Source organism: Alexandromys fortis, unplaced genomic scaffold, assembly GCF_014885135.2.
Source record: "Alexandromys fortis isolate MF-2015 unplaced genomic scaffold, M_Fortis_MF-2015_v1.1 scaffold_98, whole genome shotgun sequence".
Taxonomy (NCBI): domain Eukaryota; kingdom Metazoa; phylum Chordata; class Mammalia; order Rodentia; family Cricetidae; genus Alexandromys; species Alexandromys fortis.
The window spans coordinates 6,803,109-6,818,174 of NW_026068002.1; the positions used below are offsets into that span (position 1 = coordinate 6,803,109).

General features: G+C 52.3%; 1 protein-coding gene across 8 annotated transcripts in view; it reads right to left on the reverse strand.

The window, feature by feature from the left end:
• The window catches only part of Speg (striated muscle enriched protein kinase), a 49,815-nt gene that overhangs the window by 11,859 nt on the left and 22,890 nt on the right, over positions 1-15,066 (reverse strand). For 6 of the 8 annotated variants that reach the window (XM_050161024.1, XM_050161022.1, XM_050161023.1 and 3 more), the window contains 19 exons: positions 14,618-14,878; positions 13,348-13,506; positions 13,059-13,248; positions 12,723-12,946; positions 10,120-10,239; positions 9,770-9,874; positions 9,398-9,604; positions 8,989-9,112; positions 8,726-8,901; positions 6,014-6,126; positions 5,410-5,578; positions 5,123-5,219; positions 4,797-4,997; positions 3,293-3,350; positions 2,656-2,733; positions 2,391-2,569; positions 1,931-1,957; positions 1,235-1,387; positions 110-152 (listed from right to left, as the gene is read on the reverse strand). In XM_050161024.1, coding sequence (XP_050016981.1) covers positions 110-152; positions 1,235-1,387; positions 1,931-1,957; positions 2,391-2,569; positions 2,656-2,733; positions 3,293-3,350; positions 4,797-4,997; positions 5,123-5,219; positions 5,410-5,578; positions 6,014-6,126; positions 8,726-8,901; positions 8,989-9,112; positions 9,398-9,604; positions 9,770-9,874; positions 10,120-10,239; positions 12,723-12,946; positions 13,059-13,248; positions 13,348-13,506; positions 14,618-14,878 — 2,684 coding nt within the window. The other 2 variants (XR_007595212.1, XM_050161026.1) reach the window with 2 other exon arrangements.

Sequence of the window (15,066 nt, forward strand, 5' to 3'; positions counted from 1 at the left end):
TATATAAAATGTATATCATAGTTATCACATGTAATGGTCAGTAAATGGAGCCATTAGTAACATTTTCTTTCCCCCATCTCTGTAGCATACATGGGAGGACTAGACTCACTTTGAACCAAGGATGTTCCAGTGTCTCTTCTGCAGTAGGTCTCCTGGAAAGGGATGAGAAGTAATGATTTAGCATTCATTCATTCATTCATTCAGAGAAAATGGGACCTCTTAAGAACTAGGGATTTGGGGGCTGGAGAGATGGCTCAGAGGTTAAGAGCATTGCCTGCTCTTCCAAAGGTCCTGAGTTCAATTCCCAGCAACCACATGATGGCTCACAACCATCTATAATGGGGTCTGGTGCCCTCTTCTGGCCTGCAGGCATACACACACACACAGACAAAATATTGTATACATAATAAATATTTAAAAAATATTTAAAAAAAAAGAACTAGGGATTTGGGGTAGATAGATGGCTCAGTGGTTAGAAGCACAAGCTGCTCTTCCAAGGGACCTGATCAGGCAGATTACAGCTGTCTGTAACTCCATCTCCAGGGGGTCTGATGGCCTCCACAGATACCATCGCTCATATGCACATAACACACTCTTGTGTACATACATACTCACAAGTAATTAATACAAACTCAAGTTGTTTCGGCAACTGAAAAATGCATATTCTTAAATCCTACTCAGAAAACTCTGAAACACACACACACAAAACCCCAACCCACCTTATTTTTTTAAAAAATGGGAGGAGGGGTCAGGAAAGATGACTCAGATATTGAGAGCACTGATTGCTCTTCCAGAGGACCCAGGTTCAATTCCCAGCACCCACATGGCAGCTCACAACTGTCTGTAACTACAGTTTCAGGGGATCTGATACCTTCACATCAATGCACATAAAATAATGTTAAGTAAATTATTAAAAATAATACAAACTAGCTGGGCAGTAGTGGTGCCCACCTTTAATTTAACCAGTACCCCAGAGGCAGATGCAGGTGGATCTCTGTGAGTTTGAGATCAGCCTGATCTACAGAGTGAGTTCCAGGACAGCCTGGGCTACACAGAGAAACCCTGTCTTGAAAAATCAAAAATAATTAAAGAGAATTAAAAGCAAATCTTAGAAATACTAAATGAAAAAAGCAAAAGACCTAGGAGTCGCATATCTAAGGGCAGAGGCTTGGGAGGAGGAAGCATGTAACCGCTTTGAGGGCCGGTCTCTGCGGTTAGGAGGTCTTCTACTCACAGCCGGTCCTGAACCAGCACTTTGATGAGAAAGCCCCGCGCCTCCCTGCTCAGACTCAGGAATGTGGTCTCCTCAAAGGCCACGTTGTAGTTGCGGATGTTCATCAGAGTGGTCCGATCGTTCTCTCCCACAAATGGGGAGATGCCCGTCAAACTGCAGGGGCAGAGTGGGTGAGGGTAAGAGTTGGCAGGGCCTTGAGGCTGAGGTTAAGGTGAAGCGCAATGCCTGTGGCAAGGGACCAGGGACAATTGGAGGCCTAGGGATGTGGGGACATCAGAGGCCGGGCAAATCTGGACAGGAAGCCAGAGTTTTCATATTCTTGTCCTGCTCTCACTTGAGGTCCTCCAGTAGGTACAGAGGCTTTGGGAGCTGCTGGTTGCCTGTGCGTCCCTCCTCCAGTGTGGCTTCCCCATGAGGAGATGTATACCCCTTCTAGTCCATGTTCTGGGCCTCCTAGGACCAGGAAGTTCCCTGCCAAAATGATGCTAAGCCTACACTGGCCTCTGTGGATCCAGTCTGCCCACCTCTTAGGAAACTCGGACATGCCAACCGGGGTAACCAGCCTCATGCATGTGAAACCCCTCAGGTGAGGAAGAAACCGTGTGTGTGGAAGAGAAGGGAGTGGGCTGTGGGCCCTGTAAATGTTAGGAGTGGGCCAGCCAGGAGACCAGTTGGAGACTGCAGAGGGGTCCTTACCAGAGGAAGGCAACGACACCCACAGGCCTGTGGGAAACCAGAAGTATGGGTGAGAAGCCAGTGCACACCAGCCAGAAATGAGTAGATCTCTCCACCACCATTCTGAAAAGGATGGGTTCTCCCGGGGAGCACTGCACAGGAGTACCGACTTCAGGTAGGAACTCAACCCAAAGTCAGGGACCATGGCGGGGTTGCTTGAGGAATCCCAGAAGTCTGAGGACCAATAAAAGCTTACACAGTCTCCCTTGGGGAGGCCCAGCCCCAGGGAAGATGGAAGCTGGGGACTACAGAGCTGCAGCCCAGAGGGACTAGGTTAGCCCTGAATGAGAAAAGATGGGGCTCACGTGGGCAGAAGGGGAAAGCTTAGGAGCAGTGCTACCCGCGGTCAGAATCCCAATTCCCCGAAGTGCTTCCCAGCAAGGGAGCAAGTCCCCAGCAAGGGCCAGCATGCCAACATTACCAGATGTCGGTGACTCCAGACACAGGGCTCTGGTTGACAATCTCGGGTGCTACAAACTCTGGAGTGCCATACTGACAATACTGGGGCTCCCCTGGAGTGAGTTCCTGGGCATTCCCAAAGTCACAGATGCGCACCTGCTCTTCGCCCCCTGCACCGTCCCAGACCAGCAGGTTCTCCGGCTATAACCAGAGCATAGGAGCTGATTAGGGAGGAACACCCCACATGACAGCCCCACCGCCTGACTGTTCTCCACACCCCTCCTCACCTTGACATCCAGGTGCAGCACGTGGCTCTGGTGCAGGTAGCCTATCCCTTCCAGCACTTGACGCATATAGGCCCGGGCCTGTGGAAACAGGGGGGCCAGAGTGGAGCTGGGGAAGCACTCTGTTTGATCATCACCCAGGGACGAAGCAAGGGGTCAGGCCATGCATGCCTGGGCAGTGGCCTTCAGATGGGTCACAAAAGCTCATCTGTGGCCCACCACACAGCATGAGGGATGCTGAGCCTCAGGGTCACCATATTCTACTGCACAAGTTGTACACGGTCCGTTTAAAGAAGATAGCGATCTATATTATACTCATTGGAACTATGCGATAGAAGCTTCTCCATCCACACAGTGAGATAAACATCCAGGAAGCTTTTGTAGATTGTATATGTGAGAAAACGGGGAAGCGATGGAGTTGGGGTCTGGAATATGTCTGCTGTTGTTTACAGAAGACTTAACAAGTCCTGTCTCACGGGGTAGAGAATTCCTCTGTCTGTGTAGCTGTGTTCTCCTCCACCACCCCTGGCTTCCTTGTGGGCACAAACGGCACGCACAGGACCCACCCATCATTCTTAGAGTTCACGCAGGTGAAGGCTAGTGAGCAACCCGGCCGGCCCCTGCCACCCACTGCCCTCACCTCAGACTCACACACGGTGGGCTTCCTGGCCATGCGTTCTAGAAGCTCTTCTGTGCACCTGTGTCATAGGTCAAGGAGAAGCAGCAAGCACGAACTACCTGATGCAGCCCAGCACTGAGCCCAGGCCCTCCTTCCCCACAAAGCATCTCTGACACAGATAGGTCCAGACACTCCTGGCCTCAGGTTATACACATGGGGGGACCTGCTCCCTTACCCTTTCTGAGCATAGGTTTCCTCATGGAGTGGAATGAAGGTGACAGCTCCTCCCCTGGCCTATGGAGCATTTTATAGGATTTGATACAGTAGAATCTTGTTGACTGTAGATGGAACTCCTCAACTATATTGGAGAGGAACCCAGGAGTCCATGTAATGAAATTATTTGCCATTTTGCTGAAGTCTGGACTTAAACAATGAAGCCTAAGAAGCTGCTTGTTGTTCAGGTCACAGTGTCCCTGCTCCAGGAGGGTCAAGTCAATTGCCGGGCATTGCTAGCAAAATGTGCCTTTGTTTAGTACAGTGAGAGAAAGGTGTGACTTTGTGAAGAGTCCTCCTTAGTCAAACAAGGTATGGGCTCTCACCTGAGCAGGGTCCGGTCAAATGTGCAGATACACTGCATTGCACCCTATGATGAAAACATATGGCGTTTGCTAGCTGCGGGACCTTAGAAATCACCATTTAACCTCTGTATGCCTCTTTTTTGTTTGTTTGTTTGTTTTGAGGCAGGGTTTCCCTGTGTAATAATCCTGGCTCTTCTGGAACTCACTCTGTAGACAAGGCTGGCCTCGAACTCAGAGATCTACCTGCCTCCGGCTCCCAAGTGTTAGGATTTAAGGGTGTGCTCCACCACTGCCCGGCTATTCTTCTTTCATCAGCTAGAAAATAAGGATGAAATTCTACTGGGTAGATATACGTGAGGACTGAGTATATACTAAGTGTAAAATCCATGAGCATTGTCAAGCACATACTAATGCTATGTAAACTTAAGGCTTTCTTTCTTTCCTTTTCTTTCTTCTTTTTTTTTTTTCTTCCTGAGACAAGATCTCATTATGTAGATCAACCTATCCTGGAATTCTTTGTAAACTAGGCTGGCCTTTAACTCAAAGAGATCTACTTGTCTATAACTCCTGACAGCTGGAATTGAAGGCATATACCACTATGCCTGGCATGAACTGGATCTAGAAATGGTTTTCACAGGCGTCTCCAGATTCATCATTCATCCCGACTGCCCATGGGCTCACCGTTTTTAAGGGGTTGATGTAAACCTAAACTGGGCTATGTGGAACATGACTATAAGCTTCTGGTCTCCCTCCCAGTACTGGGGTCCCAGGTGTGTGCCTCTACATTCTCTTCTATGCAGTGCTGTCGGCTGAACCTAGGGCTCTGAGCATGCTCAGATCCCACCCCAGTGATAGCCCGAGCTCAAAGGACCACTTTGCAGAGGGCAAAACATGCTCCCGGTTTGCCTTTACAAAGGACACTCTTTCCCTGTCTTGTCCCAGGATACAGCTCAGTGACAATGACAAGTCCCCGGCGCCTCTCGAAGGCTTCGTGGAAGTAGAGCACACAGTCATGCTGGAGTCGGGCCAGTAACCGGGCTTCACGTCTTGCTGATGCCTTGGGCTTAGCCTGGCTAGGGATGAACTTGGCTGCAAACTCCAGGCCAGAGCTCCGTTCCACCACACGCCGCAGGTAGGAGAAGGCACCCCTGGAGGACACAGGGAGGGTGACAGGACACCACCATCACTACAGAGCTGACTTTCCATCTTTTCTGGCCCTCAGGACCCAGCAGCCCCGTTCGGTCCTTGATGCCAGCTCTTCCTGGTCCCGCACCTGCCAATCTCTTGGTGGATGTCGTAGTAGTCGCTAAGCCTTCTACCTCGGTGCTCCTCATCCTCTCCGACCCCCTCGACCTCCATAGCTGTCTGAGCTGGGGAGGAGATAGTTAGATGTTCCCATGTTGGGAGTGGGGCAGATAGAAGCAAGGGCAGAGATGGGAGACATGGGACAGATTCAAAAGACAAAGGATAGAATACTGTACTCGGGCTGGGACGAGGATGTGGTGTAAGAAATGAAGGGCAGGGTACTTCCTGCCCCTTCTCCCCCAAATACTAAAGCACCTGAATGCACAGACAACTCTGCCTTGCAGGAGACTTCGCCCGCCAGGTTCCGAGCTGTGCAGGTATAAACGCCTCCATCCTCGGTTCCTGCGCTGAGCACCACCAGAGAACACTCGTTCTCCTCATACACGAAGCTCACGTGGTTGCTATCGGTCAGCAGCACCTCATCCTGCCAGGGGTACATGTCACCTGGGTCTGACCTTACTGCTACCTGGGGGCTAGCTTTTCCTCCATACCACACAGTCTCTTTCATTTGGACCTGAAGGCCAGAACCAGCTTCTCCCTTATCTCTTGCTAAGAATCCCTAACCCATGCCAGGCAGTGGTGGTGCACATCTTTAATCCTAGCACTCAGGAAGCAGAGGCAGGCAGATCGCTATGTGCTCCAGGCCTGCCTGGTCTGCAGAGCAAATTCCAGGACAGCCAGGACTACACAGAGAAACCCTGTCTCAGAAAAAAAAAAGCCCCTAACTCCTCAGTTAGTCCCCGGAGTCCCACCTCCTCCTGCCCACACCTCTGCCCAGAAACTTCTCTTCTAAGGCCTCCCAGGACTGTACAGACCCCAGGCTCCATGCCAGCTGCTGCAGCCTGCATTACCCTCTGACCTTGTACCACATGATGTCTGGCAGTGGTTTCCCCTCAACCACCACAGCAAAGCGGGCTGTTTCTCCAGGTCCCACCTCCACATCTTCCATGATGGACTCAAACCGAGGGGCCTCTGCGACACACGGGGACAGGAGAGGACAGGTGTCATCCTCACAGGTGCCTGTCTCCTCAGCCCCTGTCCCTATCAGCAACTAGGCCCCGGCCTCCCAGACTCCACCCCCACTCCCCCCCATTTCCCCCACCATGCCTGAGGATACCAGAGTTCCTGATGGGGCCCTCTCGGTAAACCCTAACGAAGTTGCTTTCCAAGGCTCAGAAGCATTGACTGTCACTGACCGGCACAAGTTGCTTTGTGGGACCCTTAAGATTCATTTGATGGCTTTGAAATTGGGACATTTTAACACACAGAAGAAATCTGGATTTCATGTTTCTAGTCTGGCTATCTATCCAACCCTTCTCTCCCTGCAGTAACCATGAGGCTGGTGCAGTGTGGCTCGGTGCTGCCCCCTGTGGGTGACTGCTCCTCTCAACACCCCACCTGGTGGCCTCTCACTGACTCTACTTAGTCTAGTCCCTGCAGGAGGACCTGGGGCTGTGACCTAGAATGAAGCCCCTCAAGCACACCGCCTCTATCTTGAAGTGTTTCTCTCTGAGTCTTATTTAAACGTCTAGGAAGCCTTCTATGCCTGGGAGAGAGCAAGTGAACAAAAAGGCCCTGTCCAAATATTAACCGGACAGTCTAGGAGTGAACTCTCGGCCGCATGGTTCCCTGCCAGGCAGCCTCTAATTCTCATGGTAGAACTAAATACACTTTGCAGTGTGCCTTGACAAGTCTGTGAATTTCTTGCCCTGTATTCTGAGCGTGTCTTCAGGACCCCAGCTTTAAGAGGAGTGAGAGTAAGAGTAATCAAGCCCCAAGGGGAAAAAAATAAAGCAAGCTGAGTATAGATTGCTGCCACCACAGGGACCTGCCTGGCTTTATACAGAGAACGGGAGAGGCCATTCTGGGTCTGGGGGAGAGGCTGTTCCATGGCAGACAGGAAGGGAAGGGGGCTGCCTTTCTACCCAGCCTGCAGAGCTGATGGTGGAACAGGGCCAAGCAGAATGGAGAATCTGGTATAAGCCCCAGGTCCCTTTTGAGTATGGCTGATTAAGATAGTCTCCCTCAGTCACCATCCACGACAGCTAGGATGCAGGCTCCTAGGCCTCTCTGAGCCCTAAATTTGGCTACACCTGAGAAGGGTGACAAGTCCAGCAGATACTGCGATCTGGGGACAGAGTGGTGTTTGAGTAGGAAGGGCAGGGTGGGAGCCGGGCAGGAGCAAAACTCCAGGAATGGAAACCCCGTGCGCACAGGAGGGATCACCTTGTCTGCATGCCCCTGTGACTGCTTGTGCCCACTTCACAGCTGTCTCCCCTTGGTCCTTGTCTGCTGAGGGGAGAGGCAATCTATCAAGGTCGAAACTCTGGAGGTTTTGAGTGAACTTCAATGATTTGTTTGTTTGTTTTTCGAGACAGCGTTTCTCTATGTAACAGATGTCTTGGAACTCGCTTTGCAAGCTCTGTAGATCAGGCTGGCCTCGAACTCACAGAGACTGGCCTATCTGAGTGCTGGGATTAAAGGTGCTACCACCTTTTTTTTTCTTCTGCAACAGAAAGTGTCCATTTGTTCATAGCTCGTGCTAAATTGTCACTTTCTTTGCTTTTGGCCGGGACTGTTTCCACTCAGGAGGTAAGAACATCCAGTTTAGGTGGATCTGAAGTTTTCAGCGGCAGCTATAGATCCTGGAGTTGACTAACAAGCAAACACACACACACACACACACACACACACACACACACACACACACACCAGTGGCCACTAAATGCACACTACAGCTCCAGAAGACCTGACTTGAAAGGAGAAACTACAGAAAGGGACTTGGGTTCTAGGCCCGCACATGGTTAAAGGTGACAGGGACACCGTCAAACTGGCATTGCTGAAGTGCAGCCAGGAGCCTCAGAGCCAAGTGGCAGGTGATGGATTGCTTGAGGGCATTTGCTTCTTTATCAGCTCCTCCTCCCACCCTGTTTCAGCTGAGACACTGTTCCCTCGCTGTCTTTAGCACACAAGCTAATGGTACTCACAGCTTTGCCGTCTGACATGGGAACTTGAACCCAGATCCTGTGCTTATCAGACTCTGAGACCTTGGGCCAGGTCACTTCACACTCTGACCTTGCTTCCTCATCTGTGAAATGGGAATGACAACTAACCCCACCTCACAAGGCTGGCACACTAAATAGGTGCAGTTCTTCATATTGATCCTGGCTCATATGAGATGCTAAGTCCTATCTGTAACATTACACATAACATGTGTATATATGTGTGAGTGTGTGTCAGTGCCAATGGACCAGACCTTGTCTTGTGCTAGGCAAGTACTCTACAGTGAGCTACAGTCAAGACTTTTATTTTATTTTATTTTAAGACTAGATCTCCTTCACTTGTGGCCCAGGTGACCTCAAACTCATAATCTTCCTACCTTGGCTTCCTGAGTGCAGTTATTATAGAATATGTCATCATGCATGCTCAATAAATATTAGTTTATTCCTCTTATTATTACTAATACTGGTATTGTCACTAGAAGGACAGGAATGAGAGGAAGGACATGGACTTGAGTCTCCAGCAATGGCAGCTGCCTGAGAGGGAGGAATAGTAAGAAGTTGTCACCCACCTGCCAGCTCCAGGGTGACTGAGCAGGCCTTTGTGCCATGGCGGTTTCGGGCAGTGCAGGTGAGGGACCCTAGGTCTCGGCGGCTCACCCGGCAGATCTGAAGACAGTACTGGTCGTCGTCTGGCTGCCTCAGTTCGTACACGCCTGTGCGTGCCTCTAGAAGGGCTCCTCGGCAGCTAAGGAAGAAATGACGGGTGATCTTGCCGGCTGGGGATGGGACTGGACTACCACAGGTCGGGGACAGGTTGAGTAAGGACTCCTACCTCCGCCAGACAACCTGGGCCTCCACATGGTTGAAGGTGACGGTGACACAAGCAGGCTGGCCCTCTACCACATACACAATGTCTGGTTTGTCCAGCACGGATGGAGCCTCTTCCAGGGGTGGGCCTTGGGGGAGGAGAACACAGGCTGACAGTGGGGCCATGGGACCTGCTACACTTTCCCCCCAACCCCACTAAAGTTCCAGTGGTACAGATGGAGAAGTTGAGGCCCAGAGAAGCAGAACAGAGCCAGGAAGCAGCTCAGGAAGGATTAACAACACCAAAGCTTTCACCTTGTACCCAGACCACTGCTGCCGCTGATGGGATGGGATCTGGCCCAAGCGACACCATTCACGCTGTGGCTGCCCAGTTGGTCACTGACCCCTCCCCTGGCCACACAGCATCAGCTCACCATGCTCTAACAGCTGCACGGGCTCCGACGGTGCTGAGGGCTTGCTGCTGCTCTTGCCGCTGGTGCTGAGGACCCGGAAGATGTGCTGGAGCCCCTTCTTCAGCCCTGTGGCTGCCCACTCAGGCTCCCGCAGGCCCGTGACCAGTGCTGTCCACTGGTCTGAGCCCAACACCTGGTGCTGCACAGTGTATGTCAGGGAATCTGGGTCTAGAGAAGAAATAGCAGAATGTTCCTGGTCCCACTTCTAGTGCACTAGCCACTCCCCCGCCACCCCATCATAGGCTCAAAAGCCCAGACCTTGTAGTGGCCTTGCCTGAGCATTCTCTGTTCAGGCCTCATCCCTACCCTCTACCCTGTGTGGCCCTGACCCACCAATAGCCATGTCCAGACTCCTGGGTGGGTTCCACGTGAGCGTCACCATCTTTCCTGTCACAGCCACTACCTGCGGAGCGCCATCTGGGGGGCCTGGAACCACATCTGGAAGCCACGGGTGGAAGGTGTGGGGGTGTTTCAGAGACTAACATCTCTACAGGAGCTCCAGCCTTAGTCGGGAAGCTGGGGCTGAGGCTCAACCATAGACATAGGGGCAATGGCAGCCGCTCCCTCAGGAGTGGAGGGGGAGCTAGTGTAGAGCCCCCCCCCCCCGGCCACCTCTGGCCTAGCTCTCGGATGGTTCCAGAGGTCACATTGGACAAAACTACTAAGGAGGATTTTGGCCTCACCTGTGACATAGAGGTGAGCGTAGCAGGCAGCTTTGCCCAGCTTGTTGGCGATGACGCTCTTGTAGACACCAGCGTGCTGAGGCCCCACAGCTGGGAACACTAGGCGATGTATATCCCTGTCTGTGGGGGAGGGACAGTGACACACGGGTGGTCAGAAGAATACTCCGCTCATGAGAGATCAAGCTTGACCACACATGTGCTTCCTACTGCAGGGAGAGGGCAAGGGGGACAGCATAGGGAAGCCATCACGAGACATGCATTTCCTGTAGCCAAGGCTGGTCCTCGTTCCTCTTTGAGCATTTCAGGCCTAGTCGCTTGGCATCTTCTTGTCACACAAGGCTTGCCTTTGTCCCTGTGATAGCCCCTCATTCCTGTACCTCCAAAGGGTTGTAACTTCCAAGTCAAGGCTGTGACAAAGTTTTGTTAGTACGTCCCTCCCCGAGTCTCTTCTCACCCCAGTGACCACTGCCTGCGCCTCATCTCCAACAGAGTCTGAGGAAAATCTACCGGAGATCGGCCAAACCTAGCGACCCCAATGCCCTTCTCACCACCTGGCTATTCCTTCCCAACTCTTGTGGATGACTGGGTCCCTAAACAGGCCACATGAGTTCCACCACTGAATCTCAGCTCATCAAATTCCTCCCATTCAGAATGCTCTCAACTCTTATCTAAAGCTCCCTTCTCCTTTAAAACATAGTTCAGGCACATGCCATGAATCTCAGCCTGCTATGGCCCCACCCCCTCCCCCTCCTTCCAGTACCCTGATGCCCTCCCTGGGTCTCCAGACCTCTTGAAGCTCATTGCTGGGTCCCAATGATTTTGACGATTTTTCCTTTTTACATCTGTGACAGCTCCTGTCCAGCTCTGCTTGTCCCACCCAGAACTCAACACTCTGCATGCAGTAAGTGCCAAATATGTGTCATAGTATAAATTACAATAAGAGTTGCCTGCTCTGTGTCTATCCTACACCAGGTGCATGACTTGGTTTTCTCAACCCTAATCCTTTCAACAGTTTTACAAAATTATCCCCATTTACCAGCGAGGTCAGAGACATTAACTGGCTTGTCCAAGGTCACCCAGCTAATGGATGAGGAAGGAATGGTTTGGACTTAAGTTCCATTTCGTTCCAAAGCTCGTTCCTTGCACTCTGCTCCATCAGTGATAAGGAGGCTGTCTCTGGCAGGACATGAAGAAGGGGCAGCCTGTACTGTTCTCTTTCCCAGCAGGGATGTTCCCAAACACTCCTGTCTTCCTTTAGCAGTTATCTCCCTTCCAGCGGCCGTCCACTCATTTATCTCTGCCTGCGCTGTTTCCAAGGGAGGAGAAGCCAAAGGCTGCCAGTGGCCCCAGATACGGGCACAGCAGAGACGTCAGCTCAGATCCTGAGACAGACACCGACCAGAGCCTCAAAGGAAATGGGGACACAGGAGAGTCTGTGACTGAGCAATGACAGCTACTAGAGGGAGCAAGGGTCAGGCTGTCAGGGCTGCTGGCGTGGTACTAGAGATGAGATGAGGGTGGAGTTGGAGAACCAACCGACTGTGAGTGACTAACAACAGTCTTTAGTTCTCTTTCCTTTCTTCTTTCCTCTCTCTCCCATACTCCCTTTCCTCTGACAGGGTTTCATGTACTCCAATTAGCCTAGAAATCACCATGCAGCTGAGAATGACCTTGAACTTCTGATTCTCCCATCTCTGTCTCTCGAATCCTGGCATTGCAGGGGCATGCCACCATGCCCAGTTTACGCAGTAATAAAGGTCACAACCAGGGCTCGAGGATGCTGGCAAGCACTTTACCTACTGAGCTACGCCCCTAGTGAAGAGCAGGCTTTTCAAGAGATGAACTTGGGTCAGGAGGTCCTTGCTTACCTTTGAGGAAGTGTCTGTACCTCTCTAAGCCTCAGTTTCCCCATCTGTAAACAGGTATAAGAGTACCTGCCTCACAGGCCTACAGCAAAGTGAGACTGTCCCTGTCCTGTCTTCGGGCCTTGCAGCTACAGAAGAAAACCGTCACGGGTGAAGGCAGGAAGAACTTGCATGAGATTCATGTTGCTTCAACAATAGAACACAAGTGTTCCCTTGGGAAAGCAACCAGGCAAGAGGACTCTAACGCAAAACATCCTGTTCTTTGTATCCGCAGCAGCTTCCCTTCAGCCAGACCCTGTGCGTCCCAGCCTTTCCACTGAGATTTCTTAGGCATCTGGGCAGCGCGGCTTTATCAACAGTGAGAGAGAGCGGTGGCAACAAAAAACTGTCATATGATTTATCATTTGCTGACCGCTTGCTATCTACCAGGCCCTGCTTTGGGTGATATATATCACTGATTTCATTCTCCTCACAGCTCAGTTGCTAATGAGGGAGGAAAGGCGCTGTGGGTTTTGTAACCTGCTTGCTGGTCAGCCCCAGGCTGTACTGCCTGCCCGGTAAGTGCGAACAGAGCCACTTGGGGTGACACTGTGGGCTCAGACGGACCTCAGAGCCCCTAAAGGTTCTCTCCCCCAGACCCTCCCATCTCTAAACAAATTAAGAAGGGAAGACATGAGGGGTCCCTAGGGAAGTATCCAAAAAGCCAAGAGGTTGCTGGGTCCCTTCCCAGTCACATACACTGTGTCATGCGCCGGTCATCACTGCTTTGAATTCGGTGACCGTTGTGGAACCAGCTGATGGTAGGATAGGGCAGGCCGGTCACTTGGCACTCCAGCATGGCCTCTTTAGCTAGTCCCACTTCCAGATCCTGCAGTGGCCGCAGGAAGTCTGGAATAGACAGCCTCTCCAGATCCCCGTGCTCTGGCTCCTCAGGGATGGACGGCATCTTCTCCAACTTTGAGCTGTAAGAACCACACGGCTGTCCAGATGTGCACAGCTATGCCCCCCACCTCCGGCTCAGGGTGAGGGTCCCTCAGAGGCACTCCAGGCAGCACCTAGAGGCCTAGGGGGTACCTGGGGCCAGAGGCGGCTGTCCGAGGTTCCTCCACATACAGCTGGGCAGAGCAGTGGGCCTGGCCGTGCGTGTTGGTGGCACTGACTTCATAAAGTCCCTCGTCTTCACTTCCCACCCGGGCAATGTGCAGTGAATGCAGTCCCCCATCCTGTCGCAGCCGCAGGTTCTCGCTCTCAATCACAGGGTGGCCTGGGGGGGGGGGTACAGACACAGATCTCCTATAGCAGCAAGCCCTGTCTGTCTTAGCCCTTGATGCCTTCTCAACATATTCAGAGCGGGGGACCATACCAAAATGAGTCCAGGTAACGGAGGGAGGTGGGGTGCCGCTGATCTTGCAATCCAAGCGGGCAGCACGGCCTTCCAGCACCTCTGCATCTTCCAGCAACCGGGTGAACAGAGGCGCCAGCGATGGCCGGACCGTCAGCCGGGCACTGCAGGTCAGCTCATCTGTGAGGAAGTGGGCGGCGGCACTGGGTCAAAGAAGTCTGTGGAGGCCCAGACACCTCATCTTACAGGTTCACGCCATCCTTAAGAGCCTGAGCTGAAAGTGAGGGCTGAGGCCATGGGCGAAGATTCATAGACCAGGCCTTCTTAGGAGGTGGGAGGTCAACAAGGACGCGTAGAAGCCTCCCAAGGGGGACTGGGGACACCACAGGGGCACGGGACCTGATGAAGTTCTTACCTTACTCTGCCCACTCAAGATGAAACATAGCTTGATTCTGAGTGAGAAGGTTCTTGAAGAGAAGCCCCTCCCCCAGACTTTCCTGTGTCCGGTTCATGCCCCCACACCTGTCATACACCCAGAGCAGATGCCTCCTGGTCCCGCTCTATACCCCCTGCCCCAGAGGCAGGTGCCCTCATCTCTGTTCTCCAGAGAGAACAGGACCAGGACAGGGATGCCATCCATAGTAACAACAGCTGGCATCCATGACAGGCACAGGGTTTTGTTCTCTGCAGGGGTCATCATCGCCCCAATCCTGCCAATCCCCCTGCCTGGTAGGTAGCACCATTTCCCTTTCATGGATGGATAGAATACAGCTCACACAGAGGAAGTGACTTGTCTAAAGACATGCACTTGGCAACATGCAGAGCAAGAATAGAGATGCCCGAGTCAGGTCTGTGTGCTACATCTCAATGGATTTGCTGGGCCCGGGAATAGCATCACTTTTTGTCCCAAATAGTGCGCTCAGTCAGTGGTTCTCAACCTGTGGGTCGCGACCCCCCAGCATCCAATTACCTTTTCACAGGGGTTGCATATCAGATACCCTGCATGTCAGACATTTACATTATGAGTCATAACCATAGCAAAATTACAGTTATGAAATAGCAACAAAAATTCTATGGGGGGTGTGGTCTCCACAACATGAAAAACTGTATTAAAAGGTCGCAGTATTAGGAAAACTGAGAACCACTGATCTACATGCTCATTGTTTGGGGAGCCAGTGGCCCATACCATCTCCTGCCCCCACTTCCTGGGCATCTGTTCCGCACCCTGTCTTCCGGTTCCCTCCCCAGCTCTGGGCACCACGACAGCCCTAGCACCTGAGTGAGTGGGTACCTTTGGCTGTGCTCAGCTTGCACGTGTAGACACCACTGTCGTCTTCATGCACAGAGGTGAGCAGCAGCTTGCATTTGCGGCCATCAAAATGCATCTTGCATTTGAGCAGCGCAGGCTGCAGCAGGCGGCCGCGGCACAGCCAGTCCACCTCCACGTCGGTTGGACCTGCCACCAGGCACTCAAACAGCGCCATCTCCCCGGCCCCCACGTCCACGTCCTGCAGGGGGGCCAGCACGGCCAGGGACCGGCTTTCAGGGTGTGCTGAGGGGAGGGCAGCCACAGGGGGCACAAACAGAGCAGAGACACACGGGGCAAGGAAGACGCACACACACGCACACACAGAGAGACAGACAGATACAGAGAGAGAGATGCATTTGGTTCCTCTGGAGACTGGGAAAGCCCATCCGCCCCAGGCAAGACAGCAAGGAGCCCCTAGACCTGGCTCTGAG